General features: G+C 39.5%; 2 protein-coding genes across 4 annotated transcripts; one reads left to right on the top strand and one right to left on the bottom strand.

The window, feature by feature from the left end:
• Window positions 1–945: 945 nt before the first annotated feature.
• On the bottom strand, window positions 946–7,511 carry rpl9 (ribosomal protein L9). 3 transcript variants are annotated; one of them, XM_031285698.2, is made up of 8 exons: window positions 7,463–7,487; window positions 6,395–6,441; window positions 6,151–6,266; window positions 5,374–5,469; window positions 5,022–5,154; window positions 4,568–4,648; window positions 2,791–2,920; window positions 946–1,108 (listed from the first exon to the last, which is right to left on the bottom strand). In XM_031285698.2, exons 2-7 carry the CDS (start codon window positions 6,438–6,440, stop codon window positions 2,814–2,816), a joined length of 579 nt encoding a protein of 192 aa, XP_031141558.1. In that variant the 5' UTR covers window position 6,441; window positions 7,463–7,487; the 3' UTR covers window positions 946–1,108; window positions 2,791–2,813. The 3 variants fall into 3 exon arrangements, with proteins under 3 accessions (XP_031141558.1, XP_031141557.1, XP_031141559.1); XM_031285697.2 differs by lacking the exon at window positions 2,791–2,920 and having other exon boundaries at window positions 7,463–7,511; XM_031285699.1 differs by lacking the exons at window positions 2,791–2,920; window positions 7,463–7,487 and adding an exon at window positions 7,320–7,344.
• Window positions 7,512–7,986: 475 nt separating this feature from the next.
• lias (lipoic acid synthetase) lies at window positions 7,987–18,515 on the top strand. Its single transcript, XM_031285696.2, has 11 exons — window positions 7,987–8,157; window positions 8,393–8,568; window positions 9,936–10,029; window positions 10,582–10,662; window positions 11,044–11,200; window positions 11,358–11,415; window positions 11,515–11,643; window positions 12,517–12,662; window positions 12,743–12,813; window positions 12,912–13,023; window positions 17,740–18,515. Exons 1-11 carry the CDS (start codon window positions 8,074–8,076, stop codon window positions 17,799–17,801), a joined length of 1,170 nt encoding a protein of 389 aa, XP_031141556.1. The 5' UTR covers window positions 7,987–8,073; the 3' UTR covers window positions 17,802–18,515.
• The last annotated feature ends 364 nt before the right edge of the window (window positions 18,516–18,879 follow it).

An 18,879-nucleotide genomic window follows, 5' to 3' on the forward strand; every position in this document is an offset into this window, starting at 1 on the left:
TGTTTACACTGTACTTCTCAACCCTTCAGCAAATTACTTTTACTGTAGAACATTGTATGGAAATGTGGATATAATCCTACGAAAGACAAAAGAGCTTTAGATTTAGATCAGTGTGTACATGATATATTCAAAAATGTACTGTTATGAAAAAAGTGTTTGAGATGTGTTTATGGCATTTTGAATGCAGTTTCATTTTGAAGGAGACATTTTGCATTTTGTGTGTGCAGTTTTGGGAATTGTGGTTTTGAAAAAAGGACAGTTATGAAAACGTGTAAGCAGTTGTAAAAAAAGCCCTGTAAAAGCAAACATTTTGACATACCATGTTATGTACATTCCTATATGCCAGAGAGCTGTTACTAACAGATTTAACTACAAATATAAAAATAACATTGCTTGATGAATGTTTACAAAAACATTACCAATAAATTTTACTTTTGCCTCAAAACATACACATATATACCTTATCAACAGCAGCTGAACTACGAGCAACACTCATGTTAAATCCCCAGAAAGTATGAAGACCCATGTGTAAAATTATGAGAAAATATAACCAAGAAATTGTAAAATAATCCTGTTTTTTTTTAAACTCAGTACATTGTTATACAATGTTTCATTCTGCACATTTTTCCAGTCTCTAGCAGGTCATTTTAAATTGTTTTCTGCCAGAGAATTGAGTCCAACATCAAGTGTAAAGCTGATACTTTCTTCTGTTCTATTCTCACAACTAAATGTGACTCAATGTGAAAAAAAAAGTATGCAAGTAAAAATTTTAAATAAAAGTACATAAAATAAAGACAATTGTTAAGTAACAAATGGAAATGTAACTTCCACCCCCACTTTTGAGTTACCATTACTATTCTTGCCAAATTTATTCCACAAGTGCCGTTTTAACTTAACCCATGAAGCTAAACGAATCAAATGCGACAAAAAGAACCAGAGGACAGATGGAATTGGAAAAGTTTGTAGCTTTATTGGTCATAACAGGACATGGTGAACAGTTACTCGGCATCTTGCTCCACCACAGTGGTCTTCTCGCTGACGTAGATGCCGTCCAGGAACTTTCTGATGTCCTTCTTTCTGACCGTGGTGGCCTGTTGGATCAAGGCCGCTGAAAAACAGAAAAGCCTGGTGAAGGGAGAGACCAGAACACATGCAACCACCGGTGAAATGTAACCAAGTACATTTACTCTAGAACCATTTTTGACTTTAGTATTTCTATATTATGCTACTTTATACCTTTACGCCACTACATTATACCAAATGTAATCATTACCCCTCTATTTAACATGAAAGGAGACATTGTGGGAGAAGAACATTGTAGTATTCATGTGGTTTAGAAATAACACTGGCTACAGCACTGTTGTCTGTCTCATCACTGATTGAGATTAGTCAGCCACCGCGTCGCTGCCATCTCACCCACAGTGATGAGGTCAATCTACCCTTCTACGACAACTCACCCAGCCACTGAGCAGACAAAGCAAGTGCTTTTGGAAGGGGGGAATACACTTTACACCACTATTCATTTGACATTAGAGAATTCAGATCAATACAAAATATAAATCAACTAATACATTTCTTATAGGTTAAGCTCCACAATTACAATTATCCAACGCAACGTTTAAGTGATGTACTCAATACATCAATTATAATCCAGTGTTACAATACATCACTCAGAAATGAGACATTCTGCATGGGTACTTTTACTTTTGGTACTTAAAGTATATTTTGGTGCCAATATTTTTACTTAAGCTTTTGAATGCAGGACTTGTAACAATATATTTGTACAACGTGGTATTGCTACTTTTACTTAAGTCAAAGATTAGATTACTTCTTCCACCACTGCATGAAACCTTATATCAACACATGCTTTTTCTTACTGAGGCCCGATAGGCTGCATGACATGAGAAATATTAAAGACTGCATGCTCTGGTTTGTTTTAAATGTAGACAAACTGAAGTCAAAAAACACTTAAAGCCATCTGAAGCAATGAACAGATGGCTGGGCAACAGTTCAACACTAATTACAGACATTCAGTGGAACCATATTTTGGTGATATGATCGCGTATCGTTTCACAAAACTGAGGGCCAAATGAATTCTAATTATAAACAATATGGATTAGTAAATTGCATGTTTAAAGAGTTTTGATGTCTTGGTAAATATTGACGCTACTTACTTCAGTTTATTTTAATACATCTGCCATGTTGGGATGAGTCTGTACATTATTTATTTGAAAAATGCCTGAATATGACCAACTATAATTGCAACAAGAACAAGATGTCAAAATTTGGAAGTGCATCCGTCCCAAGTGTGTTCAGTACAACTGCTGTTTTCTTATTTTAAAAACAAGACTCAAGTCAGTATCTCAGTCAAGGAAAAATGCAGATATTTCTATGTATTTTGAATGCCTGCAGCAAAAAATAAGTCAGATTCAACTTTGGAGAAAAGCAACCTGACGTCAACCTGCTGTGGACCGTCATGTAACCGGAGATCAGACTCGTCTGTCCATATCGGGACGTGAATTTTGGATTGATGGTCAGATTAAAAGAGCGATTTACAGACGACATCTTTGGCTGACTTTTATAGAACACTACCCCTGAAAATAATCAATTACTTCATAAAAAACATATGGTTTTATATCATATTGCCCAGCCCTACTTCCATTAAAACATTTTTTAACCGGAAACAGAGCAATTAAAGAAAAGAAACAAGACAAAACAGACAAGTGTAAGAAACGTGCAAAGTAAAAGAAAATATAGGCCACAGGGGAGGCTTTGACGGCATTGTCTAACCTCAACGAGTGCAGATGCAACTTTTACTGAGTCGGTTCTTGTACTGTTCCCTTCTCAGACACGTAAATACCATCCAAGAACTTTCTGATATCCTTATTTTTGACTGTGGTGGCCTGTTGGATCAGAGCAGCTGGAACAGAGAGGTTGGGATGATGAGCAACACGTCACACATGGGATTACAATAAATACAGAGGAGTGGGGGGGGGGGGGGAATCAGACTGACAAGGGATGAGCACTGGAGTCAGGAAGTACTAAGATCATGATAGTTGTGTTTTGGCTCTATTTCACATTTGTAAGGAAATAATGAGGTTTCAGCTTTAATAAAATATGTTTACATATGAAAAGTGAGATTTTTATAGTTAAGCCCACACATTTTAGGGTACCAAAATGTATATGGCAATAGTACAAAATGAGTCATATTTAATGTTTGCTAATCTGTTGTAGTCAGTCTTTCTACAGACAACAAACCATCAGCTTACAATTCTTCCCTTGTGATGCTTTACCAGGCCTGTACAACTTGCTGCTGGTTTTAGGGGATTTCAGTCTCGTCTTCAAGTTAAATACATGCTCAGTTAGATATAAACCACTCAACACTATTACACTGTTGGGTTTATTGTGCTATTGCATTCTCAACTCCTACATCGTTGACCAAAGCACATATAAAGCTGAACATCAGCAATCTGTTTAATTAAAAGTCAAATGTGCTGTAATACAGAGCCAAAAAACAATATGCAACAGTCCTGCTTACCAACATGACTGTATACCAGTGGCTATAGAGGGAGAGGAGGATAGAGGGATGTGCTCACTTCAAATCACTGATAGTATTTTTTGTTTAATTTGTTCCAATGTAGAGAATAAAAAAGGTGCTGACATTAGCCTTGATATTACAGATAACTGAGGTCAGTGGGTTTGCAAGGATTATCTGAGCCATTGATATTTTGTTAAGCCAATTTTTTTTGGACATTGATCTTTGCATTTTCCTGGTAAAATAATTGTTCTTCAGAGCTCTAAAGTAATTCAAGTCACTTTTGCTTAAGTGCTCACAAATCAGCTCATATGTAACCTTGATTTTGCTTTACTAGGAACAAGCCCAAATTGCTTGGGAACCACTGTCTTCAGTCATCTTTGAAATCAAATACCGTATTTTGAAAAAAAACTAAGTGCTGCAATTAACTTAATTCTACCATATACATTTAAATCAGAATTGGCTGCAGTTTTCTACATCACAACATTTATCAATGAGAAAACTGTAAGTGCACCTCAAATAGTAACGAGGAAGTACTACTTTATATGGCAGGAAAAATACTAAGTGTCAAAAAACTCATGTTGACAGTTCAGGGAACTATTCTATTTGTTCTGTAGAATGGAAGAGGGGGCTATACATGAAATAAGGATTTGACAGGATTAACTACAACACCATATGACTAATGTAAACTAGCAGCACAGTAATGTCTATAGTTTTGGGTAAGAGGTACCAGCCAGTCTGCCAATCACGTCACCAACAGATTTCCTGATGCGTTTGAAAGTATTACACCAAGCTTCAAGGTAGCTTTAATGAACTAAAGTGATTATATCACAAATCCTGCTAAGAACGTAATGACAAACAATCCACAAATTCTTAGTTGAGGAGTTTTAAAAAGCAGAATGTATGAGTTCAAACATGGGGAAGGTTAGTAGCAGGTGTAGTGTTATGAATCATTCCGCTGTAATGTTGTGAAAAATATTTGTGCCATGTAGAAAAGCTGTAGAGAAAGAAAAAAAAAGACAGACAATGTACCTGAGTTTGACACCAGCTCAATGTCGTTACCCTCCAGCACCAGCTCGTCCTTCTGGGCAGCGGAGACTGCACAGTTAACACCTGGGGGAGAGACATTTTTTAAACTATTCACAATGGGATAAAATTACTGCTACACATGATCAAATACAGACAGCAGTAAAGCAGACTGCACTTCTACAGCGCTCTTTCAAACCAGAGGACAAGATAAAGTGCATCACTATGCCGCTAATTCATCCACACAGATGGTGGTGGAGCTTCTGTGCAAGGCGAGGGCATTTAGCATTTTTTTTTTCCACAGAAAATGCATCAATTCTGTCCTCTAGAACGAGCAATCTGTATGTAGCTTAGATGTACTCCATCACTTATGCCACATCTTAGAAACTTGGATTTGACAGAAAATTACAATATTATTGGACCCTTACTTTGATATTTTCATAACTTGAAGCAGACTTACCAGCCCTCATTCGGACACGGCGGATGTACTTCTCTCCCAGGAAGTTCCTGATCTCGACCAGAGTTCCAGTCTCCTGAATGACGACGTTGATGGGAAAATGGGCGTACACAGAACGCATTTTGTACCGGAAACCCTGCAGTCAGACAGAAGCGAGAGGCATTGAGCCAAAACGTGAAGGCAAACAAAATAAATGGTTCTACTAACAATAGCCAGCCAAACAGAACAGAAGCCATGACTACAAAACATACTAATCCTACCATAGAGGCTGGGCACAGATGTTATAGCAGTTTGCCATCGGTAGAATTAGCCTTTATCAATAACTCAATCATCAGGTAAATGTAACTAGTCTCACCAAAGTGACTCCCTTGATCATGTTCTGGACGTGGCTGCAGATGGTGCGGACTGTGGCCAGCTCCTTCCTGTTTCCCCACCATTTATCCACACGAAGCTGAGGAAGACAGTAAGAGACTCCCATTACTTTCATTGTCAGAAAACAAAAGCAATTTGAAGACATTGCTGACATCTGGGATTTTGGGATGGCCATGTTTACAAATTACTGGCAATTTTTAGATGCAATTAATTGGGGGAAAAAAAGCTGGTCAGATGTAAAAAATATGGTAGATGTTAGTTATCCATCACAGAGCTGATTAACTGCATTGAGCTGCCCTTTTGAGTTATTTGAGTGCATTGAGACAAGGGCTTCTTAATATTGTTATCCAACTTTCTTGTGATGTATGAGCAACACATTTTCATGCTACAAATGCCCTGTACAGATCTGATTAGGCTGCAATTACCATCAACAAGATAATGAGTTATTGAACGTTTACAAATATGCAATAGAAGATAAACATACATGCATGTAGAACACAATCCCTGTTTTGTGCCTCAGTTTGATTCTTAGATCATTTTTTAGTGGTTATCGTGGTAATAATAAACCATAATGCCCAGCTGTATGAGCCTGCATAGACATTGCTGTTATAATTCAGTTTTACTTATCAGTCATGTCCGTTAACAGGGTCAACAGTACAATGAATGAATTGGGCGAGAGACAGGTCAGCTCAGCATTAAAAGCACTGAATTGTTCTGCATTTTGCATCATTTGAGGCAAACAAGACTTGTTCCTCCTTACCTTCTTCTGTTTCTTGCCCAGCAGACTGAGCTCTAGGTTGATGTGGTTGAACTCCCTAACGAGTTTGCCACGGGGCCCCTTGACCGTCACTGTCCGCCCCTTCAACCTCACCTCGACTGCAAAAAGAAAAAAAGACATGCACACAAAAGTAAGAAGCTAAACTCCACACAAATTATTAAAGAGGTTTAAATACCAGACACCTCAGGATTATCCTGATAGTGTGCAATAACCACCAGATTCTTACCATTGTCGGGGATGTCGACGGTCTGACTGCTGAGAATGGTCTTCATTCTATTAAAAAAAAAACAAAAAAAAAACAGACTGTTTAATGTTTAAACCCATAGGACTGGGGTCTTCAACCTTTCTTCATCTAAGGGCTACTTAAAAAATATATAAAGTGGCCAAGAGCTAGTTGCATCACATCGCTTACATTTGTTTATATAACACACGAGATGAATGAAGCTAACGTTTGTAACGTTACACGCATGAAATTGCAATACCCAAAGCTTAAGAAAAATCTTCACGTCAAGGTTCATGACCATTTTACACTTTGTATGGATCACATAGCTAGCTGGCTGAAAATATTCCCATCAGGATCCAAGAAAACATTATCACTTTAAATTTCTATGGCCCACAAAGTAAGCTACCTCACTTTTAATATCGTGGTAATTTTGTGTCTCAATTTGTCAACCTATTAGCGAGCTAGCTACTTGTTGAGACCCCTGCCTTAGGATAACGTTACGTGACAGCAGTTAACGTTACTTCTAAAGTTCAGATTAAAGGGTGCAAAGTATCCAGTGCTGACCTGAGGTGTTGTTGTACATCAACTACCGTTACATGTTTGGTTTTACATTAAAATGTGGCCACTGTAAAATTCAGTGTCTAGCTGAAGCAACTCAGCACCGCCTCAGTGAGTTATAACTAGCATTTGCGCTAACGAAAAGCTAGATTAAGCTGTGACACAGGTGTGAACCACGTATGATCACTTAACTATGATAATTCTGCTCCATGTAAATGAGCGTAATTAGCAGCTGATACAACAAGAATACTATCTTATAAAAATAATAGTTAAACGCGATAAGGCCCTGCGCATGAACAGGGCTACAACGCCAGGCCTCCGACAGACAGCGTAATCAAAAGAAAAACAACTAACATATTGCTTAACAAACCTAAAGTAAAGGCAAATACAGCTTATAATGCGTAATACAATGCTGCCCGCATCTGGTAGTTCAAAATTAAGCCAAAAACATATTTAATTGACACAGATGGAGCTAGATGAAATCCAAGAAATAATCTTTTCAGCTATCCTCACCTCGCCGGTAGCAGAGGAAAGGAGGAAGGAAGGACGTCACGACGCAATTGTAGAGCACGTACGTGCTGTCATCAGGCAAGACAATCGAGCAACTTCATGATTATTTTCGTAGGATATGTCTGATATATTTATAACAGAGATGTAGAAAATAGCAAAATAGTGTTGTTTTAAAATTGGGAACAAGTGCCGACCGGCACAGAAGTTGTTATATTGTCTAGCTATTAACTATTAACTGTCAATGTTCTCCCATTTAGCTCTGCCGCATTCTTGTCAGTTTGTAAAGACCGCAATTACTATCAGTCGAGTAGGAAAAACCTTTCACATCAACATTCTAAATGTTGGGTCTTCTTGTTTCCAACCTCATTGTAGCTTACCTTGTTAAATAAAGGTTTAATTATAAAATGCATCTCCAATACTTTACAAATGTACTAGTTTAGCGCATTTAACTGATTTTGGAAGTATCTATGAACGCCCCAACTTGATATATCTATGGGGCAAAGGAAGGTTTTCCTATCTTCCCATTGTGCGTACATTAAGTGAATGCAGCGCCAGACCAAAGCAGCCGCTTGTCGAGGTTTGTTGCCAATGACAGTCGCCTGCTAGCTAAAGTCATGGCGCTGCTCAAACAAAGTTGTTGTGTAGTTGGCCGTTTCTCCACAAACCATCTATGGCTGAGTCCCAGATGCATCCCACATGTACGTATTTCCACTGCTCGAATATTCTCCAACTATTAAACACTGACGGTATTGGATATCTATAACGGCTACCCTCTGGTGTAAGCCTGATCACGGGCCTTGAAGTACTTAGCTAGCTAACGTTATGTTTTGTAACTCAGCTGAAATGACAGTAATGGCTGTTTATAACTCCCCAAATAAGTGGCATGGTGCACGGACTTGTAAGCATTATGACAATGTAGTCCTTGCTCTGCAGGTTTACACCAGCAGTCTGACAGCTGTGGAGAAATCCTCCTCAAACCGAGCTGACAGAAAGAAGGAGCTTCTGGGTGACGACGGGCCTGATCTACAAGACTTCATTTCAGGGGAATTATCGGAGAAAAACAAGTGGGAAGAGTACAGAGGCAACCTGAAGAGAGAGAAAGGAGAGAGGTGAGACGGCAGAGATATTGCAGCAGTGAGAAAGTGTTTGTTTCCTATTTCATCTGTGAGTGTATCAGAAGGGTTCAAGGACCAGATCAGACCAGACTTATCCACCAGACTGTGCTGAATTGACAATAAAGTGCCTTTACATTAAATCCCTACTGTTGCAAAAACTTAATTGAGTCACTTGAATCTGTTTTATTTTACTAGGAAGTTGTTGTGTTGTCATTGGTGAGACCACACAAACTTGTCAGCGAAAGAGACAAGTATAAAAGAGACAAGTATAAAAGAGACAAGTAACAGTAAACAAACAGAATACAAAACTGTAACGGAACGAGCAAACAGTAAGAATACATGTAAATACTACATAATGATATATGCTTGTATGTACATTATGTGTGCATCTGTACACTAGGTATTGTTTGTATTGCATTAGAGACCCAAACCAACTTTATTAGCCAAGTATGTGTACAAATACAAAGAATTTGGTTGTAAGTTGCTCTCGATTTACAGGAAGATAGCAATAGACATACCTGTACAGCTACGAACAAGAACAACAAGCTGAACAAAGATAGGTAATAAAAAATAAACAGAACTATTATGTACATACAAGTAGGAGAAAAAAGATGTTTGTGTATGTGACGAAATGTATTCACTGATTCATCATGGAAGACCAAATGTAGTAAACCTCACAGGCCAGCCAGTTCCTGCTTATCAGGCAAATGTTAATACAGAAAAAAACCTCAACCTCACAGGTGCCCCCCACAACAGCCCATACTACAGTCTTCGCCCTTTTGAGTGAACCTGGATTTGTGTGTCACACTTGGATAATCGTAATCGAATCGTGAGACCAGTGAAGATTCACACCTCTAATATATACAAACACACATAATACATACAATGCAACAAGTCAAGTGTTCTGTAGTGGATGTGGGGTGTATCATGGTGATGCAATCTACACTACACTTTACAGAGGATAGTGATGTGTAGTTTTAGTTCTAAGAGATTGTAATTGTTTTCATATGGTAGTTAGTGGGCTGACTGAGCAGCAATTTTTCATGTTTGTTTCCTCACCTTGAAGTTTTACTGCTGTATTAAAAAGGGCAAAGCAAATCACAGTATGATAAGAACTCGCTAATGTAGCTATCCCTTTTTAATATTTAATTTTGGGCAATGTTGCATCTTGTTCAGTAGGACATCGTTATGGTTTTAAATTACATTACATACATGAATCCTTTATCTATAAAATATTTTTTTTCTGTTAATTTTCTCAAAAGCTACAGTGACATACAGTGCATACATACAGTGATAAAAGATTGTATCCACATCTTCTACACCTACAGTGGTGAATGACTCTGCTGCTGTTTTTGTGACAGGCTGCGCCTTCCCCCATGGCTCAAGACGGAGATCCCCATTGGAAAAAACTACAACAGGCTGAAGAACACTCTGAGAGACCTGAACCTGCATACAGTGAGTTGTGTAGACAGGTGACAAGTTAAATGAATAGTCTGCGTAAGTGAGTGGAGAAATGCAGATGCTTCAAAAATGACAGGGGGGCATTGATATTAAAAATGTTTAGTTCCACCTGTACCCTTTGATGTAATGGTCACAACAAATCCATTCAATGTTATTTTATTTGTTATATTTAACTAACTTTATTTATACTTCGGAGTATCAGAGCTTAAACATTAGAATATGCAAGGGGGAGACACAAAAGTTATGTTAACTTGTATGAAAGAAGAGGATTTGTTTTTTTTTACATTGTTCATGAAAACAGAATATTTGTTAGCTTGTATTGAATTTTGACTCATGGCATTTTGAAACCCATATGCAAAAGAAATACTTGCTTCAACTATATCCTTCACATACATGGGCTTAAGTGATATAGTGTGTTTTACCTTGAAACTACTTGCTTATCAGACTAATATGTCTGATAAATACTTCTGACACTGAAGACAAGTCCAATAAACATGTCAGTCAGTTCTTGTGCATTTTTAAGACTCTGTGTCTGTCTTTTCTCAGGTGTGTGAGGAGGCCAGGTGTCCTAACATTGGGGAATGCTGGGGAGGAGGAGAGTACGCCACAGCCACAGCCACCATCATGGTAATCCTCCTGGCACACTGTGACTGATTTTCACTGACCGTTATAGAAAAGCACACTTTTTTTTGGGAGTCAAAAAAGGCACTTTGATATTATCTCTGTGCCTAGTAAGTATGTATGTGTCTGCACAAGCTAAAATTTTCCAAAAAAGAAAAAAAAAAATCATATTTATTGCTTTAGGAAGTGCTTCTAGTTTCACATAATTTTATAAATATATGTAAAATCCATAACCCACACGTTTTAATAAAACTATACCTGCTGCTTGTGTATTAGTAACATATCACACAAGATACATTTCTGTACAGATTATTTGCTCCAGTCCTATGACATACATACTGTATACTAACTAAGTTTTTTTTTCCCCCTGCTCTCTTTTATATGTAGCTGATGGGGGACACATGTACCCGTGGGTGCAGGTTCTGCTCCATAAAGACCGCCCGTCGACCTCCACCTCTGGACCCAGACGAGCCCTACAATACAGCCAAGGCCATCGCTGCCTGGGGACTGGACTATGTTGTTCTCACCTCAGTCGACAGAGATGGTAATGTCTCCTTAAATCTACCTAATTCTTCCCAGGTGTGACTTTACACCATTTAAAAGGTTTACAAAAAATATAATATATATATAAACAATATAGTTTGTCAGCAGCGATGGCCTGTAAAGCCACATTTTCCTCCTCCCCCTCCCCCCCCCAACAGATATTGCTGATGGAGGAGCAGAGCACTTTGCTAAAACTGTCTCCAACCTAAAAGAAAGGTACAGTATAATCTCCCATTGCTTTTGGATTCATTGGGTGTTTGTATCTTAATATCTGTGCAAAATAACAAACAAGCACTTCTGTCATCCTCATTTTAGGGACTCTCAGATCCTGGTTGAATGTCTGACCCCTGATTTTCGTGGTGACCTGGCAGCAGTAGAGAAGATCGCCCTGTCAGGGTTGGATGTGTATGCCCACAATGTGGAGACAGTGCGAGAGCTGCAAAGGTACTGACTGAGCCTAAACACATTGCATCTGTATTTTACCAGCTGTTATTATATTGGCTGTAATTCTTTTATAAGATGATGAATGATCAAGGTTAGAAGCTGAGCATCTAATCTCTGTTTCAACATTAAGAAAAGCCTGAAGGCTTTGACTTCATCAGCTCGTCAGTCTCATTTTAGTGGCTTCTGATCAGCCACCAAGCCAAAGAATATCAGGGTTTTTGAATAATGAGAACTTCTCTTGTAAAGGCATCATTAGAAAATGGCAAACAATGACAACAAACCTTTTATCCTTTGCACAAAAGTAAAATGTGTTTGCAGTAATATGCAAGAGCACTGTAAAATGTGTCATGTTCAGCTGCTGTATAGCAAAGTTTAAAAGTCACCAATCACATGTTCTAATGTAAATACAAACTTTACAGCTTGTGTCCATACATGCACAAGCTGACTGGTATAAAAATCTGATTTATATTTTTAAAAATACTGTATGTAGTGTGTGTAGTTGTTTTAGTGTAGTTGTTTTACTCTACTTGGTTACAACTCCGCCACAAGAGGAAAGCCAGTTAGTCATAGGCAGGAGGACAGTAAACACACACACTGACCAGCAGGGGGCACATCACATGCAGAGTTTTACATTTATATAATACTTAATTCAATACATTGTACACATTTCCTCCAGGGCAGCATTTCAGGCTCACAAATGGGTTCTTGCTTTAACCCCTGGCATCAGAGCCATTTCTGTTAGTATGGGGAAGACACAATGTAGAAGTGTTTGATTGTTAATTGTTATCTGGGTATACATTTCAAGTATAGGGGTACATATTTACCTTTTTGATTATTTCAACCAGGGTGTCTATCTGTCCCATCTGTTTGCAGGTTCGTGCGTGACCCCAGAGCGAACTTTGACCAGTCTCTGAGTGTCCTGAAGCACGCTAAAAAGGTCAAACCAACTGTGCTCACCAAGACTTCCATCATGCTGGGACTGGGCGAGACTGACCAACAGATACTCAACACCTTGACTGGTGTGTACACATAGGCATACCTCCAGTAATTTTGACACAAAGTACAATTTCCTGACCACACTGTTCTGGTGATGTTGCAGAGTTGCGAGAGGCAGGAGTGGACTGTCTAACACTGGGCCAGTACATGCAACCCACTAAACGCCACCTAAAGGTAACATATTACACTTTATGCAGTATTTCCACATTTACTTAGAAAAATGCACATTTGGTAAATTATTGCACACGGTGACAATGTGTGTTTGGGTCTAGGTGGAGGAATATGTCACTCCAGAGAGGTTTGCCCACTGGGAGAAAGTTGGGAATGATATGGGATTCATGTACACAGCCAGTGGGCCACTGGTGCGATCTTCCTACAAAGCAGGTGAGAAACACACCCTCCACAGTTTTAACACGCACAAGTTATGGATGGCCCAGTTTACGGATGGCCCAATTTATCCCAGTGACATACAGGGCGACTTTATTTTATTCTACAATTACAGAATATTCAGATTCAGCTGAAACTCATTAAAAGTGAATCAGTGCATACAGACTGCAGCAGCAGCATTAAGGGTCAATTCACCCAAATTGGAACAAAATATATTTTCTCACTTACCCCCAGTGGTATCTAGACATGCAGATGTGTTTGGGTTGAGATACCTGCCTCTGAGACATAATACAATGTAGGTGAAAACAAGTTTGTTTATGCTGAAAATTTACATTTGAAAGTTCAGCAGCAGCGACATCTTTCGTAAATAATGATCAAGTAGTTCCAGTGAAAACTGTTCAGTGAGGTCTGTGGTCTATCCAGAGTAACTGGGACATTTCTTTCTACTTGGAACTTTGAGATCTCAAAACATCAACAGTTAAAATGCAAATTATTGGTGTGGCTATGAAGTAAGTGTGAAAACATGCATTTTCGTAAGTTGGGTGAACTGACCCTTTTTGCTTTTTAGCTTAATTTACCTTAACTGAACAGCTTCGGAGTCATTTGAATGGTTATGTGACTTTTTTCGAGTTGAATGGTGGTCGTCTCGCTTCCCCCTAGCGCCTGTGAGCCATGCTTTCGGCCCGTGAGCCGCCGGCCTCAGCGTCAGGAAGTATCGCGTGATATCAGGTCTCGCGATGTAAAGAATTGCTTCATGGCACTGCACACGTACGCCCAGGAACCGGCTAGCAAGATAGCGATGGAGTTTTTCACACTATCGTCATGGCTGAGCCGGCAAAAAAGAAACAGAAAGCTAGGAAAGCATTGTCGGAGGAACAGAGAAAGAGGAAACGGTAGACTGACCGAGCGAGGAGTCAGACACAAGTAAACATAGGAGCTGCCAAATGTCTATTCCGAAGCTGTAGGGGGAGCTCTATAGAGAAACCTGCGAGCAAAAAGCGAGAAAACTGCGAAGAAATGTTCCAAACTGCATAGCCAGTGTCGGTACACGATCCGTTCTGCCTGCACGATCCGTTCTGCACATGCGCAAAATGTTCGCGCATGCGCGGTTGTACGAGGATTTACGACACTGCACGATCTGTTCCACGCTTCCGGTCGACAGCCAAGCTAACGTTAGTTTAGCTAACAGCTAATTCGGCTAACTGCTAGCTGAGACAGCATGTAATAACTTTAAAAGACCCTCAAAATAAAACTTGAAAATAAACGTTGACATATATAACAAACACCTAACATATATAACAGCTGTTACGTCAGTTCTACTTTACTTGTGCTCATTTAAAATACAATCACTCAATACTTGTCTTTATTGTTATTACTGTGAAGTCTTAATTTAGCTGTAGCCTGCTTTTCCCATTACGTTTGAGTTAACGTTATTTTAGACTGAATCTAGCTGTCAGCTAGCGGTTAGCCGAATTAGCTGTTAGCTAAACTAACGTTAGCTTCCCGGTGGAGGCTACCCATAGGCTAGCGTGGAACAGATCGTGCAGGTCGTATGGATACGTAAAACAGTATTATCTTGCGCATGTGCAGAACGGATCGTGCAGGCAGAACGGATCGTGTACCGACAGCCAGTCCTTCCAGAAAAATGGCGGGTATGGCTGCAGCCTGGAGCGTCCCATGTCAAGCCGTCCCGTCTCATGCCGTCTGTCGGTACACGATCCGTTCTGCCTGCATGATCCGTTCTGCACATGCGCAAGATAATACTGTTTTACCGAGGATACGACCTGCACGATCTGTTCCACGCTAGCCTATGGCTAGCCTCCACCGGGAAGCTAACGTTAGTTTAGCTAACAGCTAATTCGGCTAACCGCTAGCTGACAGCTAGATTCAGACTAAAATAACATTAACTCAAACTTAATGGGAAAAGCAGGCTACAGCTAAATTAAGACTTCCCAGTAATAACAATAAAGACAAGTATTGAGTGATTGTATTTTAAATGAGCACAAGTAAAGTAGAACTGACGTAACAGCTGTTATATATGTTAGGTGTTTGTTATATATGTCAACGTTTATTTTCAAGTTTTATTTTGAGGGTCTTTTAAAGTTATTACATGCTGTCTCAGCTAGCAGTTAGCCGAATTAGCTGTTAGCTAAACTAACGTTAGCTTGCTGTGGAGGCTAACGGCAGACCGCTACAATCAGCTAGCGGTTAGCCGAATTAGCTGTTAGCTAAACTAACGTTAGCTTGGCTGTCGACCGGAAGCGTGGAACAGATCGTGCAGTGTCGTAAATCCTCGTACAACCGCGCATGCGCGAACATTTTGCGCATGTGCCGAACGGATCGTGCAGGCAGAACGGATCGTGTACCGACACCGTCTCGTCTCATGCCGAGGCGTGTCCAACGGTAAGTTCAGAGGGTCAAAAATACGAAATCGAATTATTTTCCAGATGGAGATACGGGTAAGTTCATGGGCGTCAGTTTGGTTTGAAATGTGTTGGTGACAGAGACGCAAATTTGGAAGTACATTTCCAGAAGTGCTGGGTACAATGACGCATTATTTTTTTTTTTCTCTTTCGAGCAGGTCATGTTTGAAAGACGCTGTCCTGTAGCTAATGAATAAAAACGTGGTTTAATGTACGTAAACAATGATTACCAAATGTCTCTCTCATATTGCTGCTCATAACCACTGAAAACTGTCAAAAAATCCAACCCAAAGTGCAATTATTATGGAAGTTATCTGACATCTGACGCGTTTCTGCTTCACATTTTCAGCAGGGCAGCGGAGCCGCTGTGGGTTGACTCCCCACGGTTCTCATGAGCTTTATAAGTCATAATGTGAAAAAGCTTAACGTGGTTTAATGTACCTAAACAATGATCAATCATCACCACATTTCTGGTTAGATTTTTTGACAGTTTTCAGTGGTTATGAGCAATATGAGAGAGACATTTGGTAATCATTGATCATTGTTTAGGTACAAGCTTTTTCCTCGCCATAGGTTGTAACAATGAAGAAGAAAATGTTAATGTGAGAACTTAACCGTTGGAATGTGAGAACTTAATCGTTGGATTTCGGTTTAGTTCTTTTGACAGGCTTAAGTGTTCATTATAAGATATGGCCATGAGAAATTTGGTGATGATTGATCGTTGTTTAGGTACACCATACATTAAACCACGTTAAGCTTTTTCACGTTAAGCAGAATGTCCAGAGAGAGAGAGAGAGAGAGAGAGAGAGAGAGAGAGAGAGAGAGAGAGAGAGAGAGAGAGAGAGAGAGAGAGAGAGAGAGAGAGAGAGAGAGAGAGAGAGAGAGAGAGAGAGAGAGAGAGAGAGAGAGAGAGAGAGAGAGAGAGAGAGAGAGAGAGAGAGAGAGAGAGAGAGAGAGAGAGAGAGATGGTTGGGAGGGGGAGAGATTTTTTTTGCATCTGTCGCTCAAGAATTATATGTGTTATGGACTTTTTTTTAACTAAATTGAGCTAGAGGTTTTCAAAAAAAAGTGGTGGGTACAAAATGACTCATGACGAAATGTGGTAGGTACCCACTGTCCCCACACCGAAATCGACGCCTATGGCACGTTTGTTGCAATCAATTGAAAAACGTTTAAACTGTAAAGTTTAAAGTTTAAAGTAACAATTTTAGCCATACATATAGTTTGCTGATTTCTGGATGTTATTGTTGTGTCCCTGATGTTAACGTACATTTGATGAAACCTGCATCAGCGTTGGTTGACATTTGTTAGCGAATATTATAACTCTATACCTAGAGCAATTTATGGTTGCAGACAAATGTGGTTTCTTTCTGTGATTTTCCTTAAGGTACACTCAGTGTCTTAAAAAAAATAAAGTATTAAAGTAGTAAACGCCAGCTTTTATTTTGAAAAGTAGAAGCTCGGTGACGGCACCAGGCGGGACGGCATGAGACAGGATGGCATGAGATGGGACGCTCCAGGCTGCAGCCATACAGTCTTGGAAAAATGCGGAGCTTTTTTGTGATTGTTGCGGGCAAAAATCCTTGATTATGCGGCACGTTTTCTAAAAAATGCGATGGAATATGCGGGATATTTATGCATTTTTATGCGATGAAACTGCGGTTTCATCATGGCTTCATCGCGGGGTTTGCAGCTTTTCGATTATGTTCACGTCGCGTAATTACGTCACTTCATAATGTTCCCATGGCAACAGGGGAAAATGGCTGCTCTTGTGTGAAGTAAACGCAACATTTTTCAACTTTCTGCTAAGATATATGTGACTTTTTTTGCAACAAAAATGCGGGGATTATGAAATCATGCAAGCCCCGCATATTTTGCGCGGAAATCGGCAATTTATGCGGCGAAAGTGCGGTGTATTTGAAAAAAATGTGGCCCCCGCATAAATATGTGGACTTTGGCTGATTATGCATTGAATTATGCGATCGCATAATCGCGTTTTTCTGGAGGGACTGCATAGCGCCCCTTTAAATTGGTATGCAGTGATCAAGACTAGTTTTCTCACAAAGCTCTTGTAAGCACATCACAATCATGTGAAACCGAAATAGGTCATATGTCAGGTGTTGGTCACAGCTTACATCTAGCCAGTGCTATATTGCCACAGCATACATTAATATATATCATACAACTTAATAGAAAACATAATGGACAGCAAGGTAAATGCATTTGTTCATTTAGTTCATATGAGTCAGACACAATATATATTTTTCTAATCTGTCATTTCTCTTTCCAGGGGAGTTCTTCCTGAAGAATCTACTGAAGAAGAGAAAAGCAGAAGTCACTATAGCAGAATGAAAAGCACCAAACCAGCAGCTTCTAGGGGCTTTCTCCCTTTAGTCACAAGTATACTGTACCTATAACTATACACATTAACGGTGACAAAATCAACGTTTACTCCTGCCGTACTATAACGCATCATTGTAACCTGTAGCACAGAAAACACCTTTACCAAACTTAATATGTAACGTATTAACAACCTGGGGTAACAAGAGGGCAGGTGAGAGTACAGAAGTGAGAGTACAGAAGTGACATTAGCAAGACCTCACGTAAGTACAGGGACCATTCTCTTCCTTTTCATGCACGTTCTCCACCTTTCACCTGCGACGACCCAAAGGTCGACCGAGGACATCAAAGAGAACAAGCAGCAGTTAGAGGCCTGCAGATATGTAGATAAACTACAGACTCTGTCCACATACCCCTGCCAGGAGAAAATACAGCCTAGTGATAGCAGTAGCTGTAATTTGCTGTCTCTGCACCTCAGGGGCCCCTAAATCAAATCCACCGTGAACTCCCTCCCCTCAGGGGCCCTGGACTTCAGGTAGAGAGCGACTGATCTTTAACCATGAGCTCTTTGATGTCTGCTGCTTCAGGACTGATTTAATGAAGCGTTTAAGGGAGTTTTTTGTTTTGGTCTATGGGTTCTTGCAGTGGCTTAAATTTCAAACAAATCTATGTTTGCTGAAGACTTGTAACACTGTTGAACGCTGTTTTAAATTTCCACTACATTAGGAAAAAAATACAATTTAAGCCCAAATTGGCCTTTTGTTAGGTACAGAAGTATAAAAAGAGGTACTTTTGATATCTGTATCGGATAAAAAGCCAATTTGGGCTCAAACTCCTTTTCTAATGTAAAATAATTTAAACTTTACACTTGTACAAGAAAGATGTCCATTTATTTTGCACACTAATTGTTTAGACAAAACAAATCTTTAAAATGTACATTTATATTTAAAGAATTAAAACTCATCAGTCGACATTTGCTGGTTGTAATTTGTTTTTCTTTCTATTTGGAATTAACAGGCACAAATTGAGGACACATCACATTTTATTGCATCTCCATTTTTAGTAAACAGTCAATGATACATAGAACAAA

This window comes from Sander lucioperca, chromosome 4, assembly GCF_008315115.2.
Source record: "Sander lucioperca isolate FBNREF2018 chromosome 4, SLUC_FBN_1.2, whole genome shotgun sequence".
NCBI classification, from domain to species: domain Eukaryota; kingdom Metazoa; phylum Chordata; class Actinopteri; order Perciformes; family Percidae; genus Sander; species Sander lucioperca.

Coding starts and splice junctions, on each gene's coding strand:
- rpl9 (XM_031285697.2), bottom strand. CDS start 6,440: ATGAAGACCATTCTCAGCAGTCAGACCGTCGACATCCCCGACAATG. Junction 5,470..6,150: donor TGGGCAAGAAACAGAAGAAG/GTAAGGAGGAAC, acceptor TGTCTTCCTCAG/CTTCGTGTGGATAAATGGTG. Junction 1,109..4,567: donor TGAGCTGGTGTCAAACTCAG/GTACATTGTCTG, acceptor TCTGTTTTTCAG/CGGCCTTGATCCAACAGGCC.
- lias (XM_031285696.2), top strand. CDS start 8,074: ATGGCGCTGCTCAAACAAAGTTGTTGTGTAGTTGGCCGTTTCTCCACA. Junction 8,158..8,392: donor GTCCCAGATGCATCCCACAT/GTACGTATTTCC, acceptor CTTGCTCTGCAG/GTTTACACCAGCAGTCTGAC. Junction 11,416..11,514: donor GTCTCCAACCTAAAAGAAAG/GTACAGTATAAT, acceptor TCCTCATTTTAG/GGACTCTCAGATCCTGGTTG.